General features: G+C 49.8%; 6 protein-coding genes across 6 annotated transcripts; 3 read left to right on the top strand and 3 right to left on the bottom strand.

The window, feature by feature from the left end:
- Positions 1 to 107: 107 nt before the first annotated feature.
- Positions 108 to 642, top strand: CGCA056_v012554 (uncharacterized protein; the record flags this gene model as incomplete). Its single annotated transcript, XM_037327798.1, has 4 exons — positions 108 to 145; positions 193 to 311; positions 367 to 443; positions 496 to 642. The coding sequence occupies 4 exons, from the start codon at positions 108 to 110 to the stop codon at positions 640 to 642; spliced, it is 381 nt and encodes a 126-aa protein (XP_037173714.1).
- A 1246-nt stretch (positions 643 to 1888) lies between these two features.
- On the bottom strand, positions 1889 to 3152 carry azaE-1 (Ketoreductase azaE; the record flags this gene model as incomplete). The annotated part of the gene is made up of 5 exons (XM_037327799.1): positions 1889 to 2398; positions 2458 to 2751; positions 2828 to 2960; positions 3020 to 3071; positions 3131 to 3152. 5 exons carry the CDS (start codon positions 3150 to 3152, stop codon positions 1889 to 1891), a joined length of 1011 nt encoding a protein of 336 aa, XP_037173715.1.
- Positions 3153 to 4071: 919 nt separating this feature from the next.
- hdl-0 ((S)-2-haloacid dehalogenase 4A) lies at positions 4072 to 4724 on the top strand (the record flags this gene model as incomplete). The annotated part of the gene is made up of 2 exons (XM_037327800.1): positions 4072 to 4532; positions 4598 to 4724. The coding sequence occupies 2 exons, from the start codon at positions 4072 to 4074 to the stop codon at positions 4722 to 4724; spliced, it is 588 nt and encodes a 195-aa protein (XP_037173712.1).
- Positions 4725 to 5274: 550 nt separating this feature from the next.
- On the bottom strand, positions 5275 to 6879 carry ordL-0 (putative oxidoreductase OrdL; the record flags this gene model as incomplete). The annotated part of the gene is made up of 3 exons (XM_037327801.1): positions 5275 to 5540; positions 5609 to 6541; positions 6639 to 6879. The coding sequence occupies 3 exons, from the start codon at positions 6877 to 6879 to the stop codon at positions 5275 to 5277; spliced, it is 1440 nt and encodes a 479-aa protein (XP_037173713.1).
- Positions 6880 to 7554: 675 nt separating this feature from the next.
- CGCA056_v012558 (putative transporter) lies at positions 7555 to 9236 on the top strand (the record flags this gene model as incomplete). The annotated part of the gene is made up of 9 exons (XM_037327802.1): positions 7555 to 7678; positions 7735 to 7798; positions 7898 to 7907; positions 7969 to 8030; positions 8081 to 8172; positions 8228 to 8432; positions 8646 to 8786; positions 8840 to 8982; positions 9133 to 9236. The coding sequence occupies 9 exons, from the start codon at positions 7555 to 7557 to the stop codon at positions 9234 to 9236; spliced, it is 945 nt and encodes a 314-aa protein (XP_037173710.1).
- A 617-nt stretch (positions 9237 to 9853) lies between these two features.
- idnO (5-keto-D-gluconate 5-reductase) lies at positions 9854 to 10177 on the bottom strand (the record flags this gene model as incomplete). Its single annotated transcript, XM_037327803.1, has 2 exons — positions 9854 to 10092; positions 10150 to 10177. The coding sequence occupies 2 exons, from the start codon at positions 10175 to 10177 to the stop codon at positions 9854 to 9856; spliced, it is 267 nt and encodes an 88-aa protein (XP_037173711.1).
- Between the last annotated feature and the right edge of the window lie 1087 nt (positions 10178 to 11264).

An 11264-nucleotide genomic window follows, 5' to 3' on the forward strand; every position in this document is an offset into this window, starting at 1 on the left:
CCGCATTCATACCATAAGGTCGTGTTTGACGAATCCAACTTGCTCCAATTTTGTTCGAGTATTCACTGTCGCTTCAAGCTGCAACAGCTGCCCACGTTCGTTTCAACATGCGTTTACAGTTTTTTGCCGCGTTAATCACGCTACTGTACGCTCTCCGCAGTGCGATTCAGTGACTTTGCTGACAACAAACAGTTCTGGTGTTCTGGCAGACTCCCATGACTACTGTGCCTGCCAGCAGTGGTCCAATGGTCCAGTTGACCACGTAGCGACAGCCAAGGTTGCCGCGAGAGCCTGCTTTGGCTACGTTTGGGGTAGGCCCTTTAGCGAATCTCTCACTTCAATTGGACGAACTGACAATATGATAAGCTCCATATGAGCACTTGGCCGATTCGCAGACGACCTGGAACGCCCACAGCCCAGGACCTCGATTTGAGGGCCGATATGTAAGCTCAGCTCTTGAACCCCTGATTTCAGCCGGTCTAACAGCATAATTAGCTACAAAATATGATCAAGAGGTGGAGGATCGATGGAGACGACTTCTACAACCGCTGTCGCGAGGCGGGAGCGGGAGACAGCACATGTTTTGGCTGCTCGGATCTCCAGGTAAATAGCGACGGGAGAGTGCAGTGCAACGAAAAGTAGATTCGTGTACAATGCAATTTGAAGTCCGAAAGCGATCAAACAGGCGTTGCGTATCTTTAGTCCTCGGCTGAGCAAAACAAATTGACAGCTCGGATGGTTGAAAACTGAATGATGATGGACTAATGTTTCCGGCGGATGACTTTAAGTATCCATTTGAATAGTATTAATATAAGACGAAGGGACGACGGGGACGACGGGGACGACAGGGACGACAGGGACGACAGGGACGACGACGACATGGATGAGAATACATAGCACTTGTTCAAAGACCAAGTTTGGCCAAGTACATACAAAATTGTCTGCAGCTCGGCTGGCACCAAGCTCCTCTAATCCCAATTACGGAGCAAGCTGGACAGGATGATGGCCAAGACAACATGAGCAAAACCTACACCCGTGGCCCCGATGAGATCCGTCTAATGTCAGTTCGTAGGAAGATCGAAGGTTAAGAAGAATGAGGTGTTCCAGAAGCGGTAGTAGTGCTGGCTAATAGTCTCAGTGCATTACAAACTATTTTTAGCAGACCCAGTATGCTGAGTGGTTCCAAATTGCCTACAACCTCTGAAAGCGAGACTCTGTATAATCTATATGCGCAGATCTCTGACCAGCTTTATGGCCGAGGCCGTGTGTACGAAGCTCAGGGATGTCCATTCGTTGGCGAGGTGGAAACTCTAATGCATCTTCTCGACACCTTTCATACACAACACCCAGCAGCCAAAGAGACCTGGATTTCTTTCCTCCCGGCCTGCTTTGCTCATAAGCAGTGCTTGTTCTGTTTTCAAGAAGCTGATGAGGAAAACGCCAAAGGCATGAAGACCCTGAGGCGCAAAGTTGTGAGCCAGGCATCCGAACTGATTTCCACCGTTCACGCCTGTGCTTCTTCGCCGCATGATTTCATCCCGCCAATCATAGCCAGCTCTAGAGTTTTCATCGCAGGATGTTCTAATGCGACGGGCATCTCGAGGAAGTGGACGCCCGCACAGTCGCACGCAAAAGATTTGATAAAATGCATCGAGATTCTTGCTCTCTTTGCGCCACACTGGAAAGGTGGCGATGCCTATCTAAGCGTTTGGAGAACTATTATCAACGTGCTTGAATTGGAGTAGCAATTGCAATCAGACAAGTTAGGCAAATACAACTATTCGAAACGTGAACCCTTTAGCCCCATGTCTAGACTCGTCAAGTCACTTTTGCAGCTTGGTGGAGGAAGTCAAAGAGTTCATGCTCTGATTTCTTTCCTTATCCGCAACTACGCAATCCCTAACTTGAGGAAAGAATCGGTTGCATCGCCAATGCATTCCCGGAGTGACCGAAACTCAATTCCCAGCAGTTGGCGGGCCCTCGAGTTATCATAGCCGTATACATCTTCGGGGAAGTCATCAGTCGGATTCTTAGGCAACTTGGGTGCAAGCCCCGGGTGTGTGTCCCCGATAGCGTTGACAATGCTTTTGTTTGAATAGTGCCCTGCGGTGATAAAAAAGCGTTTGCCTGCCGCCTCCGGAACCTCCATGGCCCTCACAAGTGCCAGCTCAAGATCTCGGACGTCAGTAAATAAGAACGTGCCGATTTGGGGCAGCTTATCGTTCTCGATCTTTCCTTGGATGAAATCGCGAATCCTTTGGTTAGACGTATTGAGGCTATCGAAGCTCTCAAGATGATGAATGACTGGGCCATACACCATTGGCGAGTTCATTGTCACCAAGTCAAAGTTGGGATTCTCCTCTTCGACAAACTTCCATGCCGCTTCTTCTGCGAGTTTCTGTGGTTAAAATTTGTCAACTACCACCATCATATGTTCACGGTAGTTTCTGTCCGCACCTTGCTGCCGCGATACGCCAGGGAGCGTTCAGCCACGGCCTCATCCCAAGTTATAGGATTCCATGAATTTTCGTCGTATACTGAAGGTGGTGACGCACTGTTGACGATGGCTGCAAATGACGAGGTTGTTATGACACGCTTTACTTGGAGTGCGTGATTCTTGACTGCCCGAAGCAGCCCGATGATCCCCTTGATAGCAGGATCGAGCAGGTCTGTCACGGGATCGTCAAAGTTCTCATGGGATGGCGACGCAGTGTGGATGACACAGTCGAATTGGGGATCGGATTGAACTGCCTGCACAGGTTCAGGCGAAAGTTAGCTTTCTGTTCTGATCCATTCCGCTTACACATCTAGTCATCACAGGCCTCACATGGTCAAAGGCGCCTTCGCGGGCGATGTTGCTGACAATAACATATGACAGTTTCTCTTTCGGAATGTTCTTGTACGCTGCAAGAATTTGCTCTCCCTTTTTCATAGATCTGACGGTGGTGGTAACCGTGTGTCTACCGTGAAGACAGAGATCAGCCTCTATTTCACTCCGTACGTGGTAGTTACGAAATACTCGCGATCCAGCAGTGTTTTTAGAACATGTGCGGCAATGAAGCCACATCCTCCTTTAAATAGTCAAAGGGTCAGAATTAGTAGTTTGGTGGCATTTGATCTGAAAACGCACCTGTCAAGAGAACTCTACTCATTCTGGGGATTCGCGATTTTCCGTCTTGTGCTCAACGGAAGGAGAGGCGATACAATTACGCACCTATCTTGCTAATTGATGGTGTAACAATCCAGTGGTAATTTGCCGTTAAATAACGATCTATCTGGGAAACAATCGGCCCAGTCATGAATCGTCGCACTACGATCCCATTTGTGAAGGTCATGAACTCACGAAGAATGTATGAAGCCGTTTCCCTTTCCCCAGATGGCATCTTCCCCATAGCCGAGATCTCTTCGGTGTTCCCCGTGTGTCTTGTCACTTTCCTCGTTATTCTCCGATTACCCCTGGATGCCGAATCCTCAGGGGGGCAGTTGCGAAGCAGACTTCGGCGGCCGGCGGCCGGCCAGTCTGATAGGACGCGATAAGCCATCCGATCTGTGGCTGCGGTAACTGGCCGGGGCTAACGCCTGTGATTAACTGAGTTGATGTTTTAAGTACGTCACATCATTTAAATCAAGTAAATCAGAGTGATTCGCCGCTACATCTGACTTTGAACCTTATCATCTTATGCTCTGTAAGCTTGCCGCGGTCCCTAAATCAAATCCCTGCCGCTGTCGCAGTTTCTCACTAACACGGCCCCAGAATTGCATGTCGTCTTAACCACCAGGTGCAAACGGCTGGTTCTCTTGTCGTTTATACCACCGCCGGAAAATTGTCCAGAGTCCTCGCCTTCCACTGTTTATAATGTCACCAGCAAACAAGCACGTCGTGTTCGACGTTGTTGGTACGTGACATACCTGGTCACGATGACTACTACATCGATATAAATGGCTGCTATTACTAATATTCTATAGGAACACTGATCTCCTACGAGGCCTTTTTTCGAAGCTATCGAGGCTCGGCTTGGTGATCGTCTGAGAGCCAAACATGTGGGACCCCGCCTGTTTGGATACGCATGGATGGAGGCGGGTGAGAAGGAATACACCTACATGACGATCTCCGGAGCAAAGTACGCGAAGTTCTTTGACATCTTCCGGTCCATCTTCTACAGAACTCTTTGGCAGGCGGGTATACAGGAGCCGTGTAAATTCGCGACGGACGAGGACCGCGAGTTCTTGCTGGCTTCGTACCGAGCACTCAGGACCCGAGAAGGCTTAAGTGAATGCTTCTCAAAGCTCCGGAAGGCAGGATTTACCGTCTGGTGTCTAACAGCCGGTGACACCGAGCGCGTGGGCGGATATCTTGCCAAGGGCGGAGAGGATTTCCCGTCCGAAAACTTCGTCTCTTGCGATACCATTGGCGTGGGAAAGCCGGCGCCGGAGACCTACGAGTACATTCTCGACAAGTTACCCAAGGAGGAACGTGAGGTCTGGTTCGGCGCCGCACATATCTGGGATACAGCCGGTGCGCGGCAATGTGGGTAAGCTAACGATCACTTCCAGCACTTGGTAGAACATAACAAGCTAACGCCCCATTCACTACTAGTTTCAAGGGTGCGTGGGTATCTGTGTGGGAGAAGGAGTCTTGCTCCGATTTATATGGAGAAATGGAGGTAGTCGCAGATAACCTCTCAGGGTTAGCGGAGGGCATCATTATTTATTATTCCAAATAGGATTAAAGAAGAGAGCCTAAATTTCCTGTACAAGGGCGGCTACATTTTCTGTGTACTCGTTGACTTTAATGAGGGACGACGATGAGGGACGACGATGAGGGACGACGACGACAACAGCAACGAAAATAGCGACTACAACGCTATCAACAATAGAGAGTACACAGAAAAAATAGCCGCTCTAGCACAAGAGAAATAGTGGTTCTGTAAAAGAATATCGATCTATTGAGCTCATTCTCTAGCTAGAAAACACAAGTACGTCAAACAGCCGCCCTGTTAAAACCTACGTTGGTGCATGTTTTGACGTAGAAAGAGAGACTGTTTAAAAATAGAAGATAAAAGATTCACGTTATCAACTCCCAGCTGAGTGACAAGCGCTCGATTCAGTTTGGTCTCGACTTTGCCACAGATGTTGTTAACTACCTAGCTTCCATGGTGGAGACGTCCCCAAAAGATCGGGTGGAAGCGTTCAAGCGTTTCAGAGAAGATTAACGATTTCAATATGATGGACTACGTAATTTATGAATATTAAGAAAGCGAGATTTAATTTTGACTACAACTTGCCCCTCACATGCTGGATACCGTGTTCGTCTATGATGAAGTTCTTCGTGTTTTCCAGACGCTCCTTAGTGGCCTGGAATAGGGAGGGTATACCTGTCTCTGCAAAGGACTTTCCGTGGCGCAACATTTGCACCACTCCCTTGGCTGACAGCAAAATCAGTGGCATGCCGTGGCCTGAAAACCCCCCAAGGATGAATTGGCCCGGTTTTGCAGGTACCTCGCCCACGTACGGCATGAAATCAGAGCTGAAACCCATGACTGGAGCGACTCGTATTAGCTTGACTGTGCCAATCGGTAGTGTTCATCGTTCCTGAAGTTTGACTTACTACCAGTCCAGACTTTGTCAGTATAAGCACCGCTGTTCTCACACCCACGAAATGTCCTCTGCATCAACCCGTCAAAATAAGTCTTTGCTGGCTCAATGAGCTTGCTGTCGTCGAAAACATTGTACCACTGGGACCGATCGGTCCAGAAGGTCGGCTTCGCGCCGCCGACAAAAATACTACCATCGCTTCTGGGTATAAGGTAGTCGTACATTGACGGTCCGTGTCGGATGCTGTAGGTCTGCGACATGTAGGGTGCTGTTTTCCCTTGAGGCACAACGATGCGACTGCAGATGCCTCGTACGGGCACGATATAGTTCTTGAACTCGGGGGCCAGGTGTGAAGTGTATCCGTTGGTAGCCAGTAAAACCTTCTTAGCCTTGATACTTCCTCGCGCCGTGGATACCTCCCAGCGGCCGTCAAGGAGGAGATTTTCTGAGATATGAGTGACAGGAGTATGAGTCTGGAGGTTTGCCCCTTTCTGTACAACGCCTTCCAGCAAGTGCATAACCATTTTATACGGCCAAATGTGGCCCGCCGTGAACGTGAAGGACGATAGGACCCCTTTTACGCCCGAAACCTGATTCTTCTGATTAGCAATTCTCAACGTCCCAAGCTCAACAACGTGCGGATAGGGAGTCTTTACCATTTCAGCCCGCGCCCGAGGTGTGTAATGTACATCCTTGACATTAGCCCCCCCGGATTCGACCAGCTTCGCGAACGCCTCCTCAGTTGCGGTAGCGAGACCCTCATCCACAGTGGCGTCGCAGGTCCTGGTCAGAGTGAAGTCGCAGTCTATCTTCTCCTTCTCTACGAGTTCTTTCACTGCAAAGACCTGTGAAGCCTCGAAGTTGGCAACCTCAACCGCGGCTTCCACGCCATATTTCTCGATGTACTTGGGTATATTGAAGTAAACATCAGGCTTCAGTTGACCGCCTTAGACGTGGAGTCAGATCTCTTGTTATCGGCTACTGGAATGGTTTCCTGAGTGAGTTTTAGGGAGAAAAGGAAGTGGGGATAAACTTGCCGTTACACCCTGTGGCACCTGAGCACGCCTCTCGAGCCTCCAGAATCACTACAGATGGGGGGGAAAGGAGGTTGTCTTCGTGAATATAGTGGGCCAGAGCAGTGCCAGCAAACCCAGCCCCGATGATCAAAACATCGCACTCGGCAGGAAGATGCTCGGTGCTGCGATGACTGTCTAACTCGTGGAGCTCTGTTCTCCAGAAAGGCTCGGTCGAGTTACCGACGGGGATAGGGCTTTGGTCCTCCATATCGGCTCTGACACTGTGCATCCTTGTATCAAATGGGAGATAAGAGGGCAGCGATGATATTGAGAGTAACACACCCCTTTATTATACTCTACTAATTATGATCAGAATACTTCCGCCGGAAGCATATTCGCGTTATCTCGATAGCCAGGAAACGGATGCTCCGTTATCGTCAATGCTGCATGGAAATACCACCCAAGCACATCTCCGCAGAATAAATACCCACAACTGCTCCACCCCCGCCTTGGGGGCGGGGACCTTCGGTTATACCTGCAACTTTTGAAGTTATCCACGGGAAACACCGAAGTGCTCGGTTGACTGGGCGATACGGATAGTCTCTCAGGAAGGGGACATATGCATCAGTCCATTGGGCGCGGTCTGGCTCCTGGCTCAGGCCGTCGGTTCATCGAGAAAGATACACTGATTTCTGGCTTGACAAGAATCCTGGCAACGCGGCCTCATCTTTATCTCTAGCGCTTGGCTAGTACCAACATTTCCGAGATAACGGGTCACCGGTGGGAGCCAACATCCCGGCATGCTTTGACCCAAGGCCTCTCCGCATTTAACACTTCATCTGTGCATGCTCTGTGGAATGACAACTGCGAACTACCAGCTTAGTTCCAAACAACCACAACAGTCAGCAATCCATCGCCGTTCTTCTTGCACAGGTGGGCCCCAATGGCTTCTCCAAGTGCTGGCCCGCCGTCGACGACTCGACCTGAATCGAAGGATGGCTCCAAGGACGACGAGAAGGACCTTGGGATCGAGCCAGTGACCATCACTGAAATGGGCCATTCGGAAGGTAAGAAGTTTTTGATATCGTTTGGAAGTGTAGATCAACGCTAACTTGAACTCAAGAGTACACGGAGGAGGATTACAAGAAGTTGACGCGGAAGATTGACCGATATCTCATTCCAACCATGTAAGTTTGTTCTGCTTGATGTATCACCCGTATTCATGCTAACGCCAACACCGGGTTCTTCATGTATGGCATCCAACAGACCGACAAGACGTCCATCAGTATTCAGGCGGTATGTCTTCAACTCTTGACTCCAAAGGCTTACTCATATCGGCCTCACTAACGCAACGAAGCTTTTTGGCGTGAACACCGAGCTGGGACTGCATGGACAGCAGTACCAGTGGTTGACAACCATGTAAGAACACCACCTCTGCATCCGAGCTGGCTTCTCACACAAGTCATTAGCTTTTACATCACGTACCTCTTCGGCGAGTTTCCGTCCACTTGGCTGCTGCAGCGGTACAACCTCGGTCGTGTTCTGACCGCGTACATGATTGGTTGGTGTAAGAAAGATTCATGCCCCCAAAGACAAAGTTGCTGACAAGCTGCAAGCCATTTGTCTCCTCTGCATCAGCGCATGCAACAACTGGGCCCAGTTGATGGCGCTCCGCGCCCTTCAGGGCTTCTTCGAATGCAACATCTCTCCTGGCTTTCTCCTAATTACTGGCGCATGGTATCGCACGTCTGAACACGCCCAGCGCTCCCTGTTCTGGCAATCTTCGCAAGGCTTCTTCACAATAACTTGTAACCTGATCTTGTACGGAATCGCCTGACACGCTGTGTCAAAGGGCGACATTGCAGCTTGGCGCACCATTTCCCTCTTCCTTGGCGGGCTCACCCTCACCGGTTCCAGTTTTTGCTATTTTGTCCTTGGGATGCCCCAGAATGTCCATGGCTGACCGAAGATGAGAAGAGAATGGCGTAGGTATTCTAATATCATCATGTCTTGTGCAACACTAACGAGCGGCAGAATCGCGCGAGTCAGCCAGAACCAAATTGGAGAGGAAACCGCCAACAAAGCATGGAATTGGGATCACGTCCGGGAGTGCTTCAAGGATCCGCAGGTGTATTTCGGCTTTTTCAATACTTTTCTAGCATGCATCCCCAACGGGTAGGTTGAACAGCTTCGCTGCATTTGACGAAGCTAACGATTCAACGTCGCAGGGGCATTGCCACCTTCAGCTCTCTACTCTATGTCACCTTCGGTTTCGACACATGGCAATCTATGCTTTGGGGTTTGCCCCGTAATGGTATTATCCTCCCTATTCCTATTCACTCCCCCTTTTGTTCAGAGGATGGTTACGTGGGTAGGAGAAAAACACGAAGTTGACTCGGAACCAGCTATTTTATTTACGTTGTTGTCTTCATCCTTGTCGCCTGGTACCTCCGGAAATTCCAGAATCAACGCATGTTCATCATGATCATCTCACGTATCTTACCTTTTGTTGGTATGCTAGTGATGTCTCTGATGCCAAACACACCTGAGCACAAATGGCTCAAATGGGGCATGTTCGACATCAATGTGGTCTTCTCTCTATCACTGTTCCTCGGATGGAGTTAAAGTAGGTCTTCTCTCCCAAATGGTCGACTTATCTGACGTCAGTTTTATCTAGTCACCTCCAACATTGCAGGGACGACGAAAAGAACAGTCGTTTCGTCCATGACACTGATTGCATACTGTGGTGGGAATATGGTCGGTGCTCAGGTTTTCCAAACCAAAGATGCCCATCGCTATGTCGGTGGCACAATCGCGTACTCTGCCTGCTTCGGTTCTCATATCTTGGTCATCATCTGCTGGAGGCTTTGGTACATGAGAGAAAATAGGCGCCGAGACCGGGCTCTGGCTGAGAGTGACATCTCGGAGGAAGAACAGAAGCGGCTCGGCAGTGAGTTGGGAAAGCGGGATACGACAGATTTGGAGAATCCTTACTTCAGGTACGCTATGTGATGGGAAGAAGAGAAGGAGTTGTCGTTCCAGTAGAATGCGAAACCTAGTTCAGGATAATGCTGTTGTCCTTTTTCCTTTTCTATTTGCATCCTTACGGGGCAAGCAGCAAATCGCCTGCTTTATTGTATTCATGCTCAAACCTTAAACCACCTATTCGTGCACGAAGATGACCTGTTTGGGGACTGCCACGTGATAACGTGCTATTTGATGCTGAGGTATCAATTGAATGATTAATCTGAGTTGGAAGTGACGCCTTTAAGAATAAGCAACCTTCCGCCTTCAACTCGAACTACCTTTCCGTCCATGAAAGCACCTGCCTTGCGCATTAGCCAAAGCGCGCACCCGACCATGTCCTCTTCGTTTCCTGCCCGCTTGGCCGGAGTCTCGCCTGCTAAGCGCAGATTGGAAGTGCCGTCGTCGGGAGTCATTCCTGAGGGCACAATCCCAGGAGACATGGCGTTGATACGAACTACAGAGTCAGCGAGGCCTTTGACGCATGGTAAGGTTACGGTGCTCAATATCTTACTGTAGAAGTTTGCGAACTCGGCCGCCATGATTCTGACAAGATGATCCACGGCAGCCTTGGAGGTTTGGTAGCAGGGAACAAACTGGTTGTTATGCACGCTGGCCGGACTGCTGAACAAAATAACGCAGCCCCGTCCGTCTCCTTGTGCGGCTGCTGAGCCCAAGAGACTGATTAATCCGGCCGTTAAATAATATGGTGCAAGGACATTCAAGCGAAAGGCATGTTCCCAGGCTTTGTACGGCGCTGATAATGTCGCGGCCTCGAGTTGACCCAGACTGTCGCCTGGAGTGTACGTAATGTCGTTCATGTAGCGAACAGCGTCACATAGATCTGATTGACTAAACAACATCTTTGACCATGTCTTCACTGGAAAGATCACCACGAATTCTGCCAGCAGGGTCAACGGGTGCTTAGGTTGGGGCACTAGTGAGTGGGACGAACATCACCACTTCGACATCTAAGTTTGAAGATGTCGTTAAACTCTCAAGTTCGGTCTTGGTATCTGCAAGCGCCTTCTCGTCTATGTCTATGAGAATGACGTTGGACCCATTGACAACGCATCCTCCCGCCAGCATATGTCCAATGCCAGAGGCTGATGATGCCAGTCTGAGAACCGAATCTGTCTACACGTGTGAAAAGCATGAGAGGGTTCTCACCCCCACCAGTGATTGCAACCCATCGGCCGGCGACGTCAAATAGTTCACTGATGTGTAGACTCGCCATGTTGGAGAACTGGAATGCTGGCGCCGTGCAGTGCCGTTCAACCTGGCAAAGGAGAATTTGAATGCGTCTATCAATTCAAGACATGTCTTCTTTATACCGGCTCGCCGCAAAACTTTCCCAAAGTAGGAGCAAATGCCACCCTCTAGGATCACGAGACGTCTGCGTAATTCGGGGCTGACGAGTGCGACAATGAGCCTCGGAGATAGCCGACAAAGCTGGGATAAGCGACGCAATGCGCCGATCCAGAAGGTCTTGCCCAAGACCCGAATCACCCACCCTTGTCGATACGTACGTACAGTTGACAGGCTGTTCCACAGATGGTTCTAGGCGTGCTCGCTGGGACTTGACGTGACTAGACGCATATAACACTCATCGTCATCTTTCTTCACTGG

Source organism: Colletotrichum aenigma (genome assembly GCF_013390185.1).
Source record: "Colletotrichum aenigma strain Cg56 chromosome Unknown KSG_Cg56_contig08, whole genome shotgun sequence".
NCBI lineage: Eukaryota > Fungi > Ascomycota > Sordariomycetes > Glomerellales > Glomerellaceae > Colletotrichum > Colletotrichum aenigma.